This window comes from Sorex araneus, chromosome 1, assembly GCF_027595985.1.
Source record: "Sorex araneus isolate mSorAra2 chromosome 1, mSorAra2.pri, whole genome shotgun sequence".
NCBI classification, from domain to species: domain Eukaryota; kingdom Metazoa; phylum Chordata; class Mammalia; order Eulipotyphla; family Soricidae; genus Sorex; species Sorex araneus.
Window position 1 is genome coordinate 429,591,135 of NC_073302.1, and position 23,367 is coordinate 429,614,501.

Sequence of the window (23,367 nt, forward strand, 5' to 3'; positions counted from 1 at the left end):
TTTGGCAGTGCTCATGGCTTACTCCTGGTTCTGTTTTCAGGGATCACCTCTGGCAGAGCAGGAGAAACCATATATAGTCTAGGGGATCAAACCTGGGTTGGCCACTGGCAAGGGAAGTGCCCTACCTGTTGTGCTATCACTCTGGCCCCCAAATGATAGAATTAATAGTCACTTTTTGATATCTTTGGTTCTCAAACCTGTTTGTGAACAGTTTGGATTTGAAATGCATTAGAATTTGATTTTAGTCATTCTAGTGAAAACTAATTATTACTAAAAACCAAGAACAGAAAGCAGTAGTTTAATTTATATGTATTACTTAATGGTTTCTGTGCTTGTAGTACATTATAATATGATCAGGGAAAGATAAAAGTTAACATTTTTATCATCTTAAAATGATTAAAAATAGCTTTGAAAAATAGATCTGTTTTTGGTTTTTGGAAAATTAGTTTCTTGAATTTGGTTCAGTTTCATCTTTATGATGAACATGCACTTATAACTTTATATGTTCCTCATCTTTCTGATACATACTTGTAATCTTTGGCATTTTATTACAAGTGACTGAGTTTCAGTTTTGTCATTTAAAAGTGGAAGCAATAATGATACTTGTCAGTAGAGTTAGTATAGTGATAAGCACACAGTAAATGCTCACTGCAGGTTAGTTGTCACAGTTTCATACAGTAATAACTAAGCAGAGCTCTTTTTTTCTTACTTTCTCTTGTGTTCCAGTAGTACCGTGAACAGGAAGCCATTCGTCTTTGCCTCAAACACTTTAGGCAACACAACTATACAGAGGCCTTTGAATCATTGCAGAAGAAAACCAAGATTGCTCTGGAACATCCTATGTTAACAGATCTGCACGATAAACTGGTGTTGAAGGGTGATTTTGATGCTTGTGAAGAATTGATCGAAAAGGCTGTAAATGGTATGTTTCATAAACTTAGACTGGGTATGAGAATGATCTGAAGTACACACAGAATCGTGTGTGTGTCTGTGTCTGTGTCTGTGTTTGTGTCTGTGTATGTTACTGGGCCACATGAGGCTATGCTCAGGGCTTATTCCTGTCTCCGCACTCAGAATGGATTTGACAGACCGTAAGGGGTTCTAGGGATCCAACCTGGATCGCACAGGTGCAAAGCAAGCTCCCTACCCTCTGTATTGTTTCTCTGGCCACCCAAGAATATATTGTTAAAGGACTATTAACCTTTGTTGTGCCAGGTTCTCCTTCAACCTCACTCCCTTCCCTTTTTTTTTTTTTTTAGCTCTAAAAGTTTTCTAGATTTCTTGGATTAAGTCCATAATGGAATAGACTTAAAAAAGAAAACAAAAGCATACCTACATATAAAATATAAATTATCATCTTAGTAATGCACACATTTACAGATGCTAACATTCACTAGCACTAAATCACATTAGAAAAAGCTTTCATTTTTGGTATCGTTGGCCTACACTTTTACATATTTTTGTTGGTAGGAAATTATCATTTTCTAAAACGATGTCCTTTGGTGAAAGGGGATATTAGGTATATTTAAAAAATTGTTATTAGAAGACTATTAGGAATGATGAGATTCATATTAGCATCATCTTTGCTATGGTTTGAATGCTCCATAATTGGTGATTTTCTTGGGACTGATAGACTGAAAGAAATGTATTAATATGAAATAATCTCCCAAGATAATTGTCTCAGAAGATGACATCCATCCATTTGATTATTAAAGTTGCCGTGTGATTTTTTTATTTTTATGAAAGCACTCTTTGTTGATTTTTATAATATTGAAAGTTGCCTTCACCCTCTTTCATGGGGACAGAAGAGAATCAGTGCTGCTTGTGATAGGTTTAGAATATGAGACTTAGGAGGCTTAGAATATTGCTAGCATGCAGCCCCTCAAACCTTGCAGCCTGTGGACTATGAAAGGGAGGTCACTGAGGGCTGTGCTGAGCTTCTGAAGTAACTGTAACTGTCATCCCGTTGCTCATCGATTTGTTCGAGCGGCCACCAGTAACGTCTCTCATTGAGAGACTTATTGTTACTGTTTTTGGCATATCCAATACACTCGGGTAGCTTGCCAGGCTCTACCACGCGGGCTCGATACTCTCGGTAGCTTGCTGGGCTCTCCGAGAGGGGCAGAGGAATCTGAACTCGGTGAAAGACTGCGTGAAAGGCGAACGATCGCCCTTCCGCTGTGCTATCTCTCCAGCCCATGTGCTGAGCTTCAGGTTTCCAAAACAACCAAGCCATGTGGATTAGAGGGTGAAAGTTAAAGGCCCATCCCCAGTCTCAGATTGAGTTCAGTCATTGATGACTAGGGTTTGATTTTAGGGTGGAGGTGTCCGGAGTCTCCCAAGCAGTGTCCTGGGAGAATTCCCCTGCCGTGGTGATTGTCGGGCAAATGGACAGGCAATTCAAAGCACGGGCCGAGAATCGTGTGGGATACCTGGGCCTGGGTAGCCCCTGCATGCAGCAGCACTCCACAGACCGTGTGGTGTGGGGAATGGAACCTGGGTCAGGTACATGCCATGAGGCCCCTGGCCAGTGTTTTAATCAATCATGCCAACCTAACGGCACCTCCCCGGAGAAGCCCTCTTCACTGACTCCCACTTTGGTGGATCCACCAGGGTGCTATGAGGATGGTGTGCCTGGGGCGGTGTGGATGGCACATCCCTGCACACAGACGCTCGCTTGCCTTGTGTCTGTTCCTGTGATGTATCTTCCATCGTCAGTAAAGGACATTATTGAATCAGTGATCACTCTCTTTATTTTTGCAAGTTTTATGTATTTTTATTTTCATAAAAGTAGTTCACAGTAGTTCATTACAGATGATAGTCAAACACCAATCCCACCACCATGCACCTTCCCACCACCGTCAGAGGAAAGTGTGTGAAGGTTGCTGTATTTCATTCTGGAGCCATTTAAGTCCGTAGATAAGAGAGTACAAGCAAGTATGTTAAAACCAAACAAATCTGTGCTGCTACTTTTGGTGCATAAGTGGGCCAGAGTATAAGAAGTTGCGCAGCCTCGAATTTGGCGTCGTGCTCCAGGAAATTCTGTGTCGCTTTCTTCTGGGAGCTTTGCTTTATAGTTCCTGGATCTTGGCCATTGATGAGATTACACTGGGCTGGGGGCAGTTTGTGGGTGTGACTGCCAAGCTATTGAAAACTGGGGAGCTGCGGGGAGGAGGCCCAGTCCGATCGATCGAAGCAGGCTTGGCCATCTCAGACACGGGGCTTGCATAGCTGGGTTTTTCTGCAGTTCCCTCTTGGGTGAGGCTCGTCTGAGCATACGGAGAGTGGCCTTGAGCATGGCGGCAGTAGGGTTCTGGAGGTTTTCGGCTGCCGGGGTTCTGCTTGGGGTGGGGAGGGAAACTCAAACAGCCCCGCCCTCGAGGTGCCCCGGTGAAGACAGCCTGGCGCAGGGTTAGGGCATTCTGTCTCAATCACTCTCAGCACATTTTCCCATCCTACATTTATGGGTGGGAAATACAAGGTCAGAAGTACGAGACGTAAAAGTAGGGGGATTCTTATGGGATCATCCCTTTTCTTTGTAGGATCTGATACTAACACATAACAGATTTGTGTCAGAATTGAGGTTTTGGACACTCAGTTTATGTCAGAATTGTTGGAGAAATTATTGGTGGGAGGAGAAATGCCACATACTTAACATCAGATGTATTGTGAGTAAAAATAGCTTAATGTTCAGTATAAAACTGGAAGGAAATCTAGTGCATCTTATATAGGAAAAAGAAGAGTCATAGTCTTTTGCAGTGCCTGGCGTTTATAAATCTTCATGCTCTTACCTATCCTTCATTAGTACTGGGTACTCATTTATCAGATACTGTATGTTCGAATGTTTTATACTTGATAAAAATGGAGCCCCAGTACTGCCTTCTTTGGGTTTAGAAATTGAAAGTTAACTTCTGGTTTTACTTCCAGTTCTATTGTGTTATAAAAGTAAGTTGTGCTTTCAGTCTTATACATTGTTGCTGCTTATTCAGTTGATGATCATACTTAAGATAAATGATTTGAGTCTTTGGAATAGAGTCTATGAAATAGAGTACCAAATAAAAATAAAAAATAGATGTACATATATGTGTACATATATATATATGATATTTTATCTCTTACCAAGTCATTAACATACCATTTGTAAGGGTCAGGGATATAAATCTGTATGTGTGGAACCCTGGGTTTAATCCCTGCTTAATAAAAATAAATTGATAAGTATAAAAAGAAATACTTGTTTACAATGAAATACCATGGGTGAAATTGTGTACGTGTAATTTCTTAGAATAAATTTTATGTGTTTTTGACCTTGTGGCAAAGGTACAAGTACTGTTACATTTATTTTTTTGGTTTGTTTTAGATATTTATGGCATTCAGTATTTTAACAGGTTGTTTCTGGCTTGTACCACTGGTGGCTTACACTTGGCTATGGTTTAATTAACACAAATTACAGCGCTCTTGTCATGTTAAGGGAACATAGAGAACAAAACTACCAGCAGTTTTCCATAACAATTAAGCTAAAAATATATTTTAAAACTGTCTCTCTGGTGGTATATTCAACTGACTATTGAAATCTTGTGCAGCCCTGAAACTATAGAGGCCTCACTTATCCATCCACCTCTCAGAAGGAGCCAAACTTAGGGTAAATCGGTAGTAACTCTATTTTTGAGGCTTCGAAGCAAGTCTTTTTTTCTTTCCCTTTTCATATTTTGTGCTCCTCAACGGGCCTGCAACAATGTTTAGTTAATAAACATTCCTTCCAGGGTGGTTCAGCTTGCTGCTGACTTCACTGATGATGCTTTGTTGGACAAATAAGGAAGTAAACACTGGAGAGTTTTTGGCTTCTGCTCCACGGAAAACAGCAGAGAAGGGCAAGAAGTTCCTGCCTGCTAAATAGGAAGACCTAGGGAGTCAAAAGCAGTTTCTATCAAGTTTCTTACAAAGGAAGAAACAAAAGCGACTTTTAGCCCATTAGTATGTTCTTCAGTTGTGGTTTGTATTTTAAGAAAGTGCCAGTCTGTATTTCTTTCCCTAGTATATTTCCTAGTTGCCTGGAAAAGTCCCTACATTTGCATTCAATTTCGTTAGAGGAAATTTCTGAATCAATAGTTGCTACTGCTTACCTGACAGTGACAGTGAAGAAAGGTAAAACTGAGTGTGACTGGTAAAAGTCATTACCTAGGAAATGAAAATACTCAAAGCTTTCATTTATCATCTCTTATCTGATGGGCTATTGAAATGACAGTTTGCTTTTGTGAGGTATGGGAGGGATAAGGTCAAGTGTTCCTAAAGCATCAACTTAAGGTCCTAACTTTCCTCTCCCGTCCCTTCTGTCTCCTACCCTCTCCTCCTTTTCTTATTATCTGTGCTTCTTACCTCCTTGTGTAGTCCTTGTTAATTATTTGGTATGCATATTTTGCTAATTTTTTTTCAAAGTGAGATCTCAAATTTTCTTGGAGTAACTTTTGTGACAAGGTGTTTACTACACACTTAGTATTAATAATGGGTATTAAACTATTTAGAATCTCTTGTTCTAAGTGAGCATTGGTAGTTTGTATCTTTTGTAGAGTTTACCATTTCATCTAAATTGGTAGTAACTCTTACTGAATTTATTTGTATAAAGTTTTCATAATCTGATATTAACTATTTAGTGCCTGTGTGTCATGTCTAATCTTCGACATTGCAGTTTTTTGTCTTTTTTTTTTTTGCTTATCAGTTTGGATAAAGATCTAGCCATATTATTTAAAGAAAAACACTTAATTTCTGTGTCTTGCTTTTTCTTTTTCTTCTTTTTTATTTCATTGACTTAAGCCATTGTCTTTTATGTTCTTCTACATAATATGGTTTCTTTTTTTGTTTGTTTATTTGTTTTTGTTTTGTTTTGTTTTGTTTGGGAGGGCACACAGCTGTACTCAGGGCTTGCTCTTGATTCTGCTCAGGGATCACTCTTGGAGGGGCTCGGGGGACTGTAATGGTGGGGATCAAACCGTAGTCAGAAGGCAAGCACCATACCTGCTGTATTGTTACTCCAGTTCTCACATAATGTGGTTTTAGTTGCTCAATTTTTTTCTAGTTTCTTATACTTAGCTGTATATTATCAAGTATGCTGTGTTGCGTGCTCTTTTTCATTCAGTTTCAAGTACTGAGTATAGTGAGAAGTCTTTCTCCTTAATACTCATGCTCCTTTTTTCTCTTAAGCATATTTAGCCACTTTTGTTCGTGTGTTTTGGGGCCACACTCAGCTACTTTTAGCAGTGCCAGTACTCATACTAGGCCTCCTGCAAAACCTGCCTTTTGTGCCATCTCTCCAGCCCTGTTTAATCTTTTGTCTAGAATATTTAGTACAAGGTCAAGGTGACATCTAATAGTGAATAGTAGTCATTTGTGATGGTGGAAGAAATGCTTTTAACATTTATTGTTAAGTACAATTTTTTGTTCTGGAGTATATGGGGATCCTGTTTCAGGTTCCTAGATTGCTAATAATTTGTGATATAAATGGATATTGACTTTGATACTTTTCTTTATGTCACATAATTTTTCTTGTTTTATTATGTGAATTTATGGTGATCATTTTTTAGATGTTAAATTCAAGTATACTTTGGATTTCTTATATGGTCTCTGTCATAAATATTTTGGTTTCTTGGATGTAGGTTAATGCAACATTTATTTGATCTCTTCCAACTATTTTCATTAGGAGATTAGTTTTATAAGTTTGCTCTTATCTTTCTCTTCATTTTTTAGTCTCATATAATGGGTTGTGGAGTTTACCTTTTCTTCCTATTCTTTAAGTACTTATAAAAAAAACTTTAATTAGGACTAGGTATTAAGCATGTTACTTGTTGCCAACACACAAAAAGGCATGATTTTTTTTCCTCCTGTGTTTGGATCTTTGAGATATCTCTGTAATTTGCTTGGAGGAGTGTATTTGTCTTTCCTAAATTTCCTTAAACATTAGAGGACTCAGGTCTGATTGGTTTAGCTTTACCAACTTACAGTTTTCTAGGAATTTATGAGTCTCATTTAAATTTTCAAACTGGGGGCTGGAACGATGGCATGTGGCCGACCCGGGTTCGATTCCCTGCATCCCACATGGTCCCCCGAGTACCTCCAGGAGTAATTCATGAGTGCAGAGCCAGGAGGACCTCTGAGCATCGCTGGGTGTGACCCAAGAAGCAAAAATAAATAAATAAATAGAATAAAATAAAATTTTCAAACTAATGGACATGAATATATGCCTCCTAGCTCCTTCTAGATACTCTTTCATATTTGTGGGATTTATTGAGATTTACTTGATTTTATTTGATTGGTTACATACAAATTCTTCCTATTGTTTTTCATTACTATCACCGAAGTTTGTCAAGTTCATTCGTCTTGTAGGCAACCAATTTCTGCTTTGTTCATCATTTCTGTATTGTCTAATGTTCTTGACTTAATGTTTAATGTTAAATTTTTTTCTCCTTTGGATCAATTTGCTGTCTTTGTAAATTATTGAAATGATACTTAACATCTTAATTTTCAGACTTAATTTTCTTGCATAGCCATCTCAGGATATAAATAACTCTCTTGTTTTTCTGTTGTGCTGTGAAGTATTTTCTTTCTTTTTTTTTTTTTGTCTAGTTCAGTATTTTCATTATAAGGTGATAGGATTCTTTTGTGACCATAGTTATATAAAAATAGTTTTAGTTTTTAAATAAATATTTTCTGGTTATGTTTATTGTTAATGGTTTCTAGCATGAATGCGCATTGGTTGGAGAACATATTCTATACGTTTCCAATCCTTTGAAGTTTGTTGGGTCTTCCTGACCCTCTCTACTTAGTTTTTATGACTTCCTATGTACTTGGACAGAATGTGAATTCTTCAGTAGTTGAGGCAGTGCTCTTTATAGGTCGAAATAGTCTGTTTGCAAATCATGTTGAATAAATCTTCTTTATAAATAATAATTTTGCCTTAATCTCTTGTTTGCTGAGAAATGTGTAAACATTTCCTACTCTGGTCATTTTCTTCTGCTTATAGTCCAACAGCATTTATTCATTTGAAATCATGTTCATAGAATCATACAGATTCTAAATTGTACTACTTTGAATGAAATACTTTGTCATTTTGAAGTACGTTTTCATGTCTAGTAACATTTTTGCCATAAGGTATAAATGAACTTACCTTAATAATTACTTTTGTCTGGGGATATAGCCCAGTGATAAAGTATGAGTCTCACATTTATGAGGGATTTAGTTTTATCACACACACACACACACACACACACACTCACGCACGCATGCACACAGAATCTTCTTTTACTTGGTCAGGTGTTTAGAGAATATTTTTCCCATTTCAATTATAACTACTTGTTTTAGTTTTGAGGCAGTTCCCACCCATTGGTGCTCAGAGGCCTACTCTGAACTCTGTCATTGGGAGTGCTCCCCGAAGTGCTTCCAGGGAGGGTATTTGGTATGGGGAAGTGAAATCAGGGCATACACGACAAGTGCTCTCACCCTCAGCCACGGCCCCTCCTCTGTATCCTGACCACAGTCACACTTATTTAAGTTTTAAATCTCTTTTTAACTATTTACAAGGGAAGTCTCTCCTGTAAGGTTAGTAGGGTTTTGTCTTTAGCAGGACCCTGGGAGGGGAGTTGGTGGGTTCGGGGCTAACCCTGGAATTCCCTGATACTAGGGCCGTGCTCTGCCATCTGCGTTAGTACTCCAGCTGCCAGGTTAGTCAGAATTTTTTGAATTATTTTTCTTTGCTTGGTTGGTTTGGGGGGCGCAGCTAGTTGGTGCTCAGGGCTTACTCCTGGCTCTGCACTCAGTGCGGGAGATCAAACCTGGGCCAGCCATATGCAAGGCAAGTGCCCTACTTGTTGTACCATTGCTCCAGCTCCTGTTGGAATTAAAAAAAAAAAAATTGTCACCTTTCAATTAGAATAGTTACTTCATTTGTGTGATGCGATTAGTGACAAATGTCTGTTCTTCCTCCCCCACCCCCAGTGTTTAATATTTTTATTTCACCCCATTTTTAAAATAGGGGCCACACCTAGGATGTGCAACTGCTGGGTTTGGGGAGGCCACCAGAGTCACAGCTGTAGTGCATGGGGACCACCAGGGGCATGTTGGTGCTAGGGATCAAACTCACACATTGGAGGCATGTGCAGTAGTAACAACTTGAGCTGTCTGCCCAGCCTTTCCTCTTTCTGTTGGTTTGGAAATAATGTGCTCTGTTTAACATACTTAAAATCGCTCTATACTTTTTTCTCAAACTATGTAAGTACGTCTTAGACTTTTGATTCCTATCTGTTCATTTTCGACTCATGCACTTTTTTAAAATTTTTTTACTGTATAAGTTTGATACCATATTTAAAGGATCTTTAAGATAACCCTGTTTTATTTATATGCTGAATTTTTCTTTACTTTTTCTTAATATTTACTACTTTTTTAAAAATTACTGTTTGTATCTTTGATTTTTAAAACTAGGATTGTATTCCTTCTACTTTGAATACATCCTTCAGGATTTTTTCTTCTGAAAATTAGTTCTGTTTTCATTGGCTTCAGAGTTTTGTGATTGTCTTATAAAGTATATTTTTGTTGGCTATAAGATTCTGGATTGACATTTTCTTCAAATACATTTTGGATATTATTTCACCTTTGCCCTTATTTTTACGTAGTGTAGAGCGATAGCACAGCAGGTAGGGTGTTTGCCTTGCACGAGGCCGACCTGGCTGATTCCTCCCTCCCTCTCAGAGAGCCCGGCAAGCTACTGAGAGTATCTTGCCCTCTCGCCTGCACGGCAGAGCCTGGCAATCTCCTCGTGGCATATTCTATATGCCAAAAACAGTAACAAGTCTCACAATGGAGACGTTACTGGTGCCCACTCGAGCAAATCGATGAGCAACGGGATGACAGTGACATAGTATATGTTGCAATATATACAACTTTCAGCTGTTGCTCCTTTGAATTCTTCCCTTCTCCTCCTCCTTCCTTATCCTTCCTCTCCTTCTCCTGCTTCTTTTCCTCCTCCTCCTCCTGTGCTCACTGTGCTCAGAGCTTAATTCCTGGCAGTACCAGAGACCAAACCAGGGCCAGCCATATATGCACAGTGAGTGCCTTACTCCCTTTTCTATCTCTCCGACTCCCAATTTCAGTCTTCTTTCTAAGATTAACTTAACATGTTTGGTCTAGATTATCTTGTAATAATAGTGCTGCTTCATTTTGCAAGCCCTGTTAACTGTTACTTTTTTGGTTTTCTCTCAGGTAAATGTGTGTTGCCTTTTTGCCTCTCTTCTTTTTATTTTCTCATTTTTCCTTTTGAACCTCATACTTATGTTAAAATTTCAAGTGTATCTTATTTTTATTACCGTTATTAGTTGGGGCCTCTTTATTTAATTTGGCCTTCATCTGTCATGTTTTCAATTTTTCTTCCTGTTTTCCTTCATCTCTGAAAATTTAGGGTTTATTTCCTGTATTGTCCTACTTTTCATATTTCTGTTCTCCAGCTATTTAGTTCTTTATTTTCAACTTATTTTATAGAGAGGATTCCTTACACCTTTGAACAATATATCCATAGAAAAGGGGTCATTTCCATCTAAATTATTATTATTATAACTATTATAATTATTGTGTTAAATCATTTGTCAGTTTTTTTTAATTCTTAAATTTTTATCGTAGTTCAGGTAACATGGTCTCAATAGTGATATGTATTTTTCTTTCCTATTTATATCTGTGTAAATCTTGTGTTGATTCTCTGCTAGTATTATCAATCTTGCAGTGAAGTGAATATTTGAAGGAGGTGCTTGTGGGTCAGAAGCTAGGGCTGCGTTCCGGGAGAACAAGATTTTTCCTTACGCAGTTTTCCCCTGATTTCTTCTTAGCATTACTCAGAATGCAAATTGCTCTTTCACTAATGATCTGACTCTGAGTAGCCGAAAATACGCGTCTGGAAACTTCTCTGATATAACCATAAGGTGAAGTCAGCCAGACATACATAGTTCCTGTAAATATCTAGTTCTCCTAGTTTTAACTAGTGGAAAATCCTAGTATGCCACAATTAGAAAATTGTATCCTCAGTTGTATCCACCTCTTAAACACCAGTTTGAAAGATAAGGAACTTTACTTAACCAAATTCATGTAAGTAGTCTGAATAACTTAGAAGTGTCGTTACTACTAGAAACATGAAATTTATTACTTTTTTGATTTTCTTTATTTTTCTTCCCATTTTTCATGTCTTGCAAGTTTCCTGATTTCCCTCAGTTTTTATAATCTGTTCTTTTGCCATTTTTTTCAGTGAGCAATTGTGTAGCATTAATGTTTAAAAGTCATTCTCTTGACTGAATAATTTTATCTTCTATGATTAAATTTAAGAAAAAGGAATTTTACTTAAGTTTACTTTTATTATACTTTTCTGTGCCTTTCTCAGAACTGAATAAAGTTTAAATTTTATTTCTATATAATTTTAAATTTACGGTTAGCCTTTTATTATCATCTTGCCTTTTGTATTAATGGGATCATGATTAATTTTGTCTGAAATTTTCAGTCTTGTAATGGGACAGAGATTAGTGAATTGTCAAAAAGGCCCAGGAAAGCACATTGTGATCGGAGTTTTTTCATTGACATCAACTCCAATTGGACTTGTTCTCTACTTTGACAACTAAGATACAAATTCTCATTTATATGTGTTAGTTTAAAAAAAGAAGAGAAGACTGGTAGAAGCTCATTTTTTACAGAAATGTTGAGATGCCCCAAAAACAAAGAAAAAGAAACTGGATTTGTGTGTGGGATGGAAGTTTCCAGTTAAAGCCATCTGAAAAGACTTGAATGTGAAAGGGAGTAGTTACAATTGAGCTTCTTAACTACTCAGAAAAGAAAGAGATTAGGGAGATTTCTCTAAATTGTAGCATCTGGAAAATGTACACATTATGAGGAACAGACTGTTTTACTTAAAATTTTTTGTGATACTTTTCAGAGAATAGATGAAGCAAAGTGAAATTTTTATTCAGATTAAAATAAGTCATCTGACAGAATTTATAATAAAGGGATTTTACAAATTATAATTTGTTGGGTCCTTGTAACAGGAAACTAGTTTTATTTTATTCATTTATTAAATTTTATTTTCCCCTTACTATATAAGCACTGTGGTTTACAAAGTTGTTCCTGCTGATCTATTACATACACTCAATATTCTAACACCAATCCCACCACCATTGCAACTAGGAAACTCATTTTTAAAATAAGGAAATGCTACCATATCATAAAAATACAAGTGTGAGGTAAATTTCATGGTTGGTAAAGTCACTGATCCAGTTTCTAATTGGCTTAATTCTTGTACATCTACAAATGTTCACTGGACACAGCTATAAAAATATCCTGATGAATAAAAGATATGTATTCTCTGTACCCACTTATCAGTAAGGAAACATTTCCTAGAAACTCCCAGAAGATTAGCCAGGACTGGATTCCATACCATTCTTAAACTAATATTTGTTGAGAAGCATGTCATTAAGTCTGATAATTATCTGAGGTAGAATGGATATATAGGACCAGTTTCATAACCATTATAGTAATCTTGTTACAACTCTTAAGACGTGGTTTAAGAATTTATTAATGAAACATAATCAGGAATATAATAGAGTATGATACAGGAATCAAGAGCTGTATGATTTTGGTTAATAAATTCCTTAGTTTGTTGGAAAAAAAAAGCAAATTTCTGTATCCCTAAAGCAGAGACGATAATGCCTAATTTGTGGTGTTATTTTTTAGACTGAAATACAGTAAGACAGTTTGAATGTTAATATTTAATACACAGTTTTTACTGTAACAGGATTTGTTTTAGGGGATGAGGGCCTAGGCCAGAGTTATTTGCGCTCCCATTTTCTTCTCTAATTTTCTTAGATAGTAATGGTAAAAATGGAGAAAAAGTTTAAATTTGAATGAGTGGCTACTAAACAATTTGTTTGCATGGTTGTGTCCAGTATTATTTTACTGTTTATTTGGTAGGTGGAATGAAAATTGAACTGGCAAATTTTGTGGAGATGTGTACTATGGTGTTATTGACATTGACAATTTTCCTTAATGTAGGCCTCTGCATTTCAATATGTATATTTTTCTGTAATGAAAGTATAAGCTGTTTAGGTGTAATTGTTTCTCATCCTTTGGTATTTACAGATGGCTTATTTAATCAATACATCAGTCAACAGGAATACAAGCCACGATGGAGTCAGATCATTCCCAAAAGTACCAAAGGTGAGCCTAACCTACCGGGTTACTCCCCCAGCGTTTTGGCTTTCAGTTTCCATTTATCCCAGGGTAGCTCAAATTTCACAGTACTCTGTTATTGAAAAGCCAGTATTTAAGACAAGACATTCTTTAACAAGATGGTGGGGTTACTCTGTTATATTAAATTTTACTTCTAGATCTTTTTGTTTTATTCTGTAACAGATTAGTTTCCACACAAATTGCCATCTTTACTACTTTTTTAGAGATGCTATAAAATTATGTACTATTGTTCTAGTGCTAAATATGTATTCCTGAAAAATCTTATATTTTTTGAAATAGCTAATGGAGTTTATGAGAAAAATAGAAACAGAATTATCTGAAGCTGTAGAAATTTTAACCAAATACTATAAAGATAAATGCTGCCACTATTAAATCTCCACTCCCTATACCTCCTCATCTCCACTCCGTCCCCACGTCTTCAAAATTGTCCTTAACATTTTTCTTTTCCATCTTCACCATAGTCTTAAGATTTTAAGAATTTGACTTAGTAAATATTTCCACAATTTGTTCCTTTCATACCAGAGCACTATTGTTTCAAATATTCCAGTTGCTTCTTGCCATGAGGGTTTTTTTTTTTACATTTGATCTAATGAATATAGTCTTCCAAAACATTTTAAGAAAGAAACGTTTTATTTTTACATGTTTTATATCATTATCACAATGAGTTTGGAACTAAAACTTTTGGGTTTATGTGTCTGTGAACTTTATATTTCTAACAGCATTTGCTTCTAGACTATTTTCATCAGTGCTTAAAATATTGTCGAAGGTGTGGCCCAGAAAGGGACAGGGAAGTGGCAGTACTGACCGGTTTGGGGGCAGGAAGGAAAAAACAAAGCTTCATTGATTGTGAACTTAAACTTTAAGCCTAGCTGTTGGATAGGAGAGGGAAAAAATTGTAAGGCAATTCTCAACATTTAGCTCTTGAAGACCACATTAGTATGAAAAGCTTCAGTTCTGCATCTAATTTTTTTGTGTGTCTAGGAACCAACACTTTATTATTTAGGATAAAACTGATACTGGGAAAGTTGTTAGACAAGCAGTATATTCCACTAGTGAGAGTTTCTGGTTTACAGCCAGTAAGACAGTAGAATTCTGTAGCATTTGCAAGTATTGAAACAAAGTTTTAGCTTCATTTATGTAAGGTTTGCTGTAAAGAGTAGATAGAAGTTGACCGTTTTCCCCTTCAGAAGTTGAAATTTATACTGATTATATATAAGCCTTCCTGTTAAGCTTTGTGATAGAAGTAAGAATTAGGGAAGCACTTGTTGCATTTTTCAGTCAGTACTCAAATAAAATACTTGGTAAATTATGTGAGAACTGATTTTGGAAATATTGGTATAAATTAAGACAGTAAGAAAAATTATTAATATAAAATTTGATTAATGTCTTGGTTTTATTAACTAATTTTATAAGTCTTTAAAGTGCTCATGATACTAATTAACTGTGCCTGGATCTCAGGTATACAAACCTGAAATCCAGTCGTGTGATTGTTTTCTTTGTTTACTTAGTTACTCCATAGTTTAGAACTTTTTGTCATAATTTTGTGGAATATGCAGTCTTTGCTGATTTATGGCAAATGGCTTCCAGTTGTATTAGTAACCTAAAGATGATGATTATTATAAACACAGCTGTAAGTTACATTTCTTGTATGAGTTTTCTTTAATAACAAAAGAATGTTATTTTTGTTACTTTCTATTCCTATGGAAGAAAACAATTGGTTTTCATTTCAGGTGATGGAGAAGATACCAGGCCAGGGATGAGAGGGGGCCATCAGATGGTTATTGATGTACAAACAGGTGAGGAATACTTGTGGCTGAAAGCAGTGGTGGGTTTTTTTTTTTTTTTTTTTTTTTTGGCCACACTTGTTTGTGCTCAGTGCTTGCTTGGGGGAACTGTATATGGTACAAAGGATCAAGCCCAGGTTGACTCTTCCAGATCTGGAAAGCAAATTCTTAAAAAAAAAAAAAAAAATTTAAAATACCGGGTAAGTATGAATGTACTTTATATTTATCACAAAGGTTTAATGTTATTTGTCATAACTAAGTAGAGAAAATAGGCGTGTCATAGATACAACCAATACCAGCCAGTGGCATCTAAGGAAAGGGATTTGGCAGCTGCACAGATTAAATTAGATAAACTAAAAGAGAGAGTGCGCGTCCCTTTATAGTACTGTGTGTCGTGGTGGCGGTGTGTGTGGGTTTATAGTTTGATTTTCATAGTAAACTCTAGAGTATTTATGCATTTTTCAGTGCATTTTGTTTTATTACAGCAGTCTGGCAATATAAGAAAAGAATTAAGATATTTCAAGGGAAAGAATAGCAAACTAGGTAGCTTTTATTTTGATATTTTATTTCGGTAGAGCAATGGCTAACTACACTTCACAGGTCTGGAAATAATTTCTTTTAGTTCTTTGCTCTCTCTTAAGTTTTATGCTATAACATGGTACTAAGAATCTTCCTTAGGTTTCTATAGCTGTGGAACACCATTATATTTAGAGGCTAATGCCAAAATTATAACAGATTTCAAATTACCTTCTTCAAAAGCAAATAATGCCATAATTTTATTTTATTTTATGATTTTTGGAAAAACTTTACTCCTTAGAGTTCCAGTATGAATTCAAACATTTTAAAGCTTTTTCTGAGTGTAATGTATACTCTTATTATGTTATGCTGACTCATCGGACATTGGGAATAAACAAGTAGTTCTGCTTGACTCACTACTAAAAAATTAAGAATAAAAATTAATGCAGTCTAGGTCATCTTTTTGGCACTGATGCATTTTCACAAATGTTTTCTAAGCAATACAGGTAAACGATATTTTATTTAAAAATAAACACTAAATTTGTATAAACAAGTTAGTGATATGGGTTAAGAATATTGTTCGTTGTCTCTTTGGAAATGGTTCATTTAAAGACTTAGGAATTCAGTTTCTAAATCTTGGTTTCTCCCTGAAAGTCTTTCACTCCCCAAAAATAGACTTGACTCAGCTATAGAATCTGATGATTCTTTTTTTTAACCTAAGAGTCCAATGAATATACATGCACTTATTTCTATAAATAAATAATGTGGTTTACTTGGCATTTAAGGAGCCTTATCATTGAGCAGGATTTTCATAATGTTTCTTGTATGAGATAGGTAAAGTACGTGTACAAAAAACAGGGAAATAATTTTTCTCCTTTTTTACTATCTGTGAGATTTGAAAATTGAAAATAAAAGTCTTTTGATATGCAAATAAATGTCTTATTTTCTGTCAGAAATATCCTAATTTTTTCTCTGAGCAAAGTCCTTTAGGATTAAAAGCTGACTTTCCAGGCCAGAGACTCTTAAATTGAGCTATTTTCAGAGTGATAAACATTTATTTATACCATCTTTGTATTATGCATGAAGGGTGGATTTTCAGCAGAAGATAATACTCTTTAAAAAAGAAAAGAAAATTAAAGACAAACAAGGGCCAGAAAGGTGGCCCGTGTGGCCAAGGGTTGAATCTTTGTCACAGTGGTGTCCTGGACATGGTTGTGGTCTTGGCTGTCTCCTCTCTCATGATAGCGATATCAAGGAGAGGAAGATTTGGAGTTTTTACTTGACTTGCATTAGAAAGCTGAAGTATAAGAAAGCATAGTAAGAGTGACTTGAATACTTTTTATAATCATAGATCATTATTCCAGAAGGGATCTCTAAAGGAGCAGTCTTTCCTTTTGATTGCTTTACGAGAATTATTATAAACCAACAAAGGAAAATTAGCCTATGTCCGTACTTCTAGTAATAATGTCTGTTAATAGAAAGTCATAGAAGTACTTTAGAATGTATATGGATGTCCTTACCTGCCTGTCGTTTTTGGAAGCGGTAGTATTGGGGGGCGGGGGGGTGCCGAGGGTGCAGCCAGTGATGCTAGGGCCTGCTCTTGGCTCTGGATTTGGGCTGGCTCCCAGTGGTGCCGGGGGACCTTGCAGTGCCAAGGATTGAATCCATACTTCCTGTATGCAAAGCATGCACTATCCCATTAAGCTCTCTATCCAGGCTCTGGATATATTTTAAAGCCAGTATTTGTACCACAGGAAAATTAGAGACTTCAGATTTCAGTTTAGAGCCATTTGGGTTTTTTGTTTGAGTGCTTTTTTGTTGAACTTTATGAATACTGGATCAAGTTTTTATAGGTGCACAGGTGATGATAAAACAAAGTTGCAGTCTTTTATTTCAGGGAATTAAAAACCAATTTCTACTGTAAGAAAATGTCCATTGCACCAGGCAGTTCTCTATTACATAACTGAGACTGAAATTTTGAGAAATGTGTTACCGGCCTTTTTTTCTCTTTCTCTCAGGATAGGTAGAAAAGCTGAAGCAAACCCCATTTTTTGGGGGGTATCTACAAAAGAATTTGAGGGGGTGGTATTGTCAGAAGAACCCTTCTTTGACTTTGGTACATCTACACAATGGAATACTATGCAGCTGTTAGGAGAGATGATGTCATGAAATTTGCTTATAAGTGGATAGACATGGAGAGTATCATGCTATGTGAAATGAGTCAGAGAGGGACAGATAATAGAAGGACTGCACTCATTTGCGGAGTAAAAAATAATATAACACAAGACAAACAACCAAGGACAGTAGATAAAAGGGTCAGGAAGATTGTTGGAAGCCTGCCTCACGAGCGGGCGGGGAGAGGACAGCTGGAGAAGGGAAAGAGAAGGGATCACTAAGAAAATGATGGTTGGAAGAATCGGTCGGGATGGGAGATATGTGCTGAAAGTAGGTAAAGGACCAAACCTGATAACCTCTCAGTATCTGCATTGCAAACCATAATGCCCGAAAGTAGAGAGGATGGGGAATATTGTCTGCCATAGAGGCAGGGGGAGGGTGGGAAAGGTGGGGGTATACTGGGGTATTGGTGGTGGTGATTGTGCCCTGATGGAGGGATGGGTGTTTGATCATTGTGAGATTGTAACTCAGACATGAAAGCTTGTAACTATATCTCATGGTGAATCAATAAAATTTTAAAAAAAGAAAGAAAAAAAAAAAGAATGCCTGGGAGGGGCCCAAGAACTTCTGAGCACTGCTAGAGATCATCTCCAGGTATGTTCATGTAACTGAAGATCAGTGTGGCAAAAATACATTTAGAATAAATTTATGGTCTATTGTCAGTAAAAAAAAGAAGAAGGAAAAAAAACCCTTCTTTGGAAATCTGAACCTCTGACTATTCTGTACCAATTACATGAAAGTGTTTCCTTTAGGGGTGGCTCCTGGCTGTGATCAGGGATGCCAGGGATTGAACGAGAGTCAGCTATATGCAAGGCAAGTGCTGTAACCCTGTACTCTCCAGCCACTTTCATCTTTTAAAAAACATGTGGCACCACATACTGTGTTTTTCCTTGAAGTCTGTAAAGACTTTTTTGAGTGGGAGGGGGGATAGTGCCCACACCCAGTGGTACTCCTGGCTCTACGCTCAGGGATCACTCCTGGTGGACTCTGGGGACCAGATGGGATGCCAGGATCCAGCCCGCAATGCCCATGTGCGAGGCACACACCCTACCCACTGTGCTGTTTCTCCAGTCCCTAAAGAATTATCTTTGAGTAAGTAACTCAACAAGGGTTTTGATGATTTAATTATAAATCTAATCATATTGCTATATTTCTTTCTTTTAAAAAAATTTTTTTTGAACCATCATGAGATATAGTTACAGGCTTTCATGTTTGAGTTGCAGTCACACAATGATCAAACACCCCTCCCTCCACCAGTGCACATTCCCTACCACTAATCTCCCCAGTATACCCCCCCCTTTCCCACCCTCCCCCTGCCTCCATGGCAATTTTCCCCATACTCTCTCTCTACTTGGGGGCATTATGGTTTACAATACAGATACTGAGAGGTTATCATGTTTGGTCCATTATCTACTTTCAGCAAACATCTCCCACCTCGACTGATCCCTCCACCCTTCATTTTCTTAGTGATCCCTTTTCTATTCCAGCTGCCTTCTCCCCCAGATCATGTGACAGGCTTCCAACTATGGGACAGTATTCCTGGCCCGTGTGTCTACTGTCCTTGGGTGTCAGTCTCATGTTATTTTATACTCCACAAGTGAGTATATTGCTATATTTCTATATATTCTGATTGCATGAATCTTTCATACAGTTAGGAGAAATACAGACTTAAATTCTGAAATACAGACAATTAAAGAGTACAGAATACAGGGCTGGAGCAATAGCACAACGGGTAGGGCATTTGTCTTGCATGCGGCCGACCCAGGTTCAATTCCCAACATCCCATATGATTCCCTTAGCACCGCCAGGAGTAATTCCTGAGTGAAGAACCAGGAGTAACTCCTGCACATTGCCAGTGTGACCCAAAAAAGAAAAAAAAAGAAATTACAAAATATATTTCGCCGAAAATATGACCCCTTAGCTGGGCATGTAAGTACATGTTGAATTCACCCAAGAGATCGTTCTCTACATGGTTTTATAGTCAGTGCTTTATGAAAGAATATAGCTCTCTTGAACAAGGAAGGCAAATGAATACGTTTGATAATCTGCTGAGTCACAAGCTATCAAGGAATTGGCTAAGGAAGCTAAGGCTTCTTTTAATTTTTTAAATTTTTGTTGACGTAACTTGGTTTATAAAACTGTATGTTGTAAGTTCAAAATTTGTTATTCCATACTCACCATCTACAGACTAATATTCTTTTACAATGACCTGTTGGCCCTTTGATACGCCTCTTGCTTCCAGAGTCCCTGGGTTTGTTTTCATTTTATTTTGTCCGCTCCCTTGCTTTGTTTCTTTATATCCCATGTGATAGAGGAATGAAATCATCCAATATTTTTAGAAGGATTAAGTTTCTAAACTGAAATTATCATAGCATGGTTCCATTTTTATCTTGAATGTAAATGTGTTCCATTTTTTCACTGTTTTTCCTCCGAGTCTGTATTAAAGTAAGAATTATGTTAACTCTCTTCACTAATCTGCTAACCCTTCTTATACTTCCTCTTCGTGTTTTTGGGTTTTGGTGTCTGGGATTGAATGCAGGAACAAAGACTTCAGACATGTGAAGTATGTGTCCTTAGTGTCTTCTTTTTGACACATGCATTTTATCAGAGGTTAGGTTACATTATATTAGTGCACGGTATACTGTTTCAGATTGGAAAAATGATTTAATTACAAAAACAGTGTGCCATCTTGTGGAGAATTGTGCTATCAGCACAGTCTGGTTTATTCCTGTGGATCAGAATAGAAAGATAGATAGTGATTTGCTCACATAAAATGAAAAGCCTAGAAGAGGATGAAGACATGTGTTAACGTTCCTAACTTATCTTAAATATCTCTAAGATGTACAGAGGCCACATAGACAGTACAGCAGATAGAACCTTTGCCTTACATACAAGCGACCCAGGTTTGATCTCTCCCCTGCATCCCATATGGTCTTTCAGCATCCCATATGGTCCTGAGTGCAGAGCCAGGAGTAAGCTGTGAGCATAACTGGGTGTGGCCCAGAAACTTAAAAAAAAGTATGTACAGATTATTTTCTGATAATTAATGTCCATAGAGTTTATATAGTACTTGTTACTAAAGAGATGTATCCTGAAGAATGTAATTGAATTTCAGTGTCTTGAGTAAGAACTAGATAGATGGATAATTGATTATTCATTTAATTTTAATGAAATGGTTTGACATTTTATATATAGGCTATTACTGGTTATTTTACTTTTAATCCTTCTTTTTCCTTGGTGACTCCACTTTGGTGAGTCATGTATGTTGTAAATTCAGATCAGATCTTATCACACTGCTGCTTAGAGTCTTCAGTTACTATCAGTCTCTGCAGTCAAGATCAAAACCTTCATGGTGTTATTAACCCCTTCTGTGAGCTGAGCCCTACTTGTCTTTTTGACTTTATCTTCATCTCCTGTTTTTTTTTTTTAAGTGAAACAGTCTATCCACCACTGTTTAAACATTTCCACCACTGCTTAATTTAATTCTTGCAGTAGCTCTCTGAGATAGACATGTGTTCTGGTTCACAAGGAGGAAGACTAGTGTTCTGGGAACTGGTGATGGTCACTCAGCTGTGATTCTATCCGGTCCTTCCTTCCCTCCCTCATTCTGCCAGCAAAGCTACTTTTGGATGCATAGGTCATATTTCTCTGTCCCTCTTAAATATTCCCATGATCCCCTCACCTAAGCATACTAAGTATACTTCATTCCATCTTTAGCAATCTCGTGGTGCTGACACTTAGTCTATATTATGGTGGTTGATATCGTTGTTTTTAATTTTTGACTAGATTGTAGCTCCTTGAGGATAGGGACAAAGTCCTTCTCTTTGTTCTCTGAAATGCCTTGTCAGATTAGTTCTAAAAATATATTGTTGAGGACCAAAGAGAAAGTACTGGAGGAAAGATGCTTGTGTTGTATGCAACTGACACCCACCCCTTCAAATTCCGTGCTCTGTGTGGGGTCCCTTGGGCACCGGGGTCACTCCTAAATCCAGGATCAAGAATAACCCTGAATACAGCTGGGAGTGTGGGCCCTCCCCCAAGGGAAAAACATGTTTTTTTGCAAATATTTTGACTAAAGATCCTTTCAGTGGTGGGAGAAGGGGATAGCCCTACATCTGTTACCCCTATGAAAAATAGGACGTAGCGGGGGCTGGAGCGATAGCACAGCGGGTAGGGCGTTTGCCTTGCACGCAGCCGACCCGGGTTCGATTCCCAGCATCCCATATGGTCCCCTGAGCACCGCCAGGGGTGATTCCTGAGTGCATGAGCCAGGAGTGACCCCTGTGCATCGCCAGGTGTGACCCAAAAAGCAAAAAAAAAAAAAAAAAAAAAAAAAAAGAAAAATAGGACGTAGGGTTGTGGCTCAAGTAGAAGAACATATGTGTGAGGCTACCCACTCTGGCACCTGATGTGACCCCTAAATACAGAGGGAAAATATAGAGAAAGCACTGATGCTTGATGCAGTTGTACTGCCCTGAGGATGTATGTGAATTGTTAAATAACACCCTACAAACATGGAAGTGGATATCCATTTCATTAGTGTACTAGTCTGTTGCAACTAGTACCATTTCTCTCTTTTTTTAACTTCTCTTCAGTTTTTTTTTAAAAAGTGAAACAAGATTTTTATCTTTGTTTTGGTTTGGTTTGGGGACACACCCAGCATTCTCAGGGCTTACTCCTGGCTTTGTGCTCAGGGTCACTCCTGGAAGGCTTGGGGCACTACATGGGTTGCCAGGGACTAAACTCGGGTCAGCCGCACTCAACGCAAGTCCCCTACTCGCTGTACTATTGCTCCCACCCCAAAACAAGATCGTTTTTATTGGCAAAACTTAGAAAGATGTGAAGGGAGAGAGGAAGTATGTGTTCAAGAGAAGGAGCATAACTGCTCCAGCGTGGGAAACCAAGCAAGAGACATAGTAAGCGAGATACATGTTCAAGGGAGAATATGGGCTGGAAGAACCTTTAGTTCTCTATGATTCAAAAGGGTTTATATATATATATATATATATATGTATATATATATACATATATATATATGCATTTTCTGGTGTTTGTTTCTAGATAATATTTGATCTCTGAATTATTTAACTTATGTGATACTTCATTAAAATGTATATTAGGCATTATGTTCAGGTATGTCCAAAGATCCTGCTTCCATTGCATTCATTCAGTTTTACTATTAGACTTGAGCTGGAACCACAAAGCGTTCACAAACAAGAATGACATCTTGGCTTCATTCCACTGGGATGCTTGCTCTGTGCCAGATTTTATTTTGCTCAGCTATCAATGAGGCTGTTGTGGAAATGTGGGTTTTCTTTGCTGTGAGAATTTATGCGCACAAAGAGACCTGCTTTTCAGAAAGAACATTGAGAACCCAGAGCCCAAGAGGAAGGGTTATTAAAGTTAATGAACCAGGGTAACCTTATCCAGAGGGTGCCCAGAAACGCTGTAAAACAAAAGGTCAATTGCTATTTTAGTTAGTTGCCCCCTTCTCTCCAGGCTTCACTGTTAAACAGGGTTAATTGCCTTTATCGTGAAGCCTTAATAAATAATTTCATGTCAGATGAAAAAATAATTTTTTATATAGTTCTGCATTTCTGGACATATTTCTGGACATATCCCTTTTTGGGAA

The 23,367-nt window shown here is 37.3% G+C and overlaps 1 protein-coding gene across 7 annotated transcripts in view; it reads left to right on the top strand.

Annotated features, from left to right (window-relative positions):
* MKLN1 (muskelin 1) overlaps nt 1-23,367 on the top strand; it is a 347,617-nt gene that overhangs the window by 254,044 nt on the left and 70,206 nt on the right. For all 7 annotated transcript variants that reach the window (XM_055124497.1, XM_055124493.1, XM_055124502.1 and 4 more), the window contains 3 exons: nt 730-922; nt 13,150-13,227; nt 14,991-15,056. In XM_055124497.1, the coding sequence (XP_054980472.1) occupies nt 730-922; nt 13,150-13,227; nt 14,991-15,056 (337 nt within the window). The remainder of the gene's footprint in view (nt 1-729; nt 923-13,149; nt 13,228-14,990; nt 15,057-23,367) is intronic.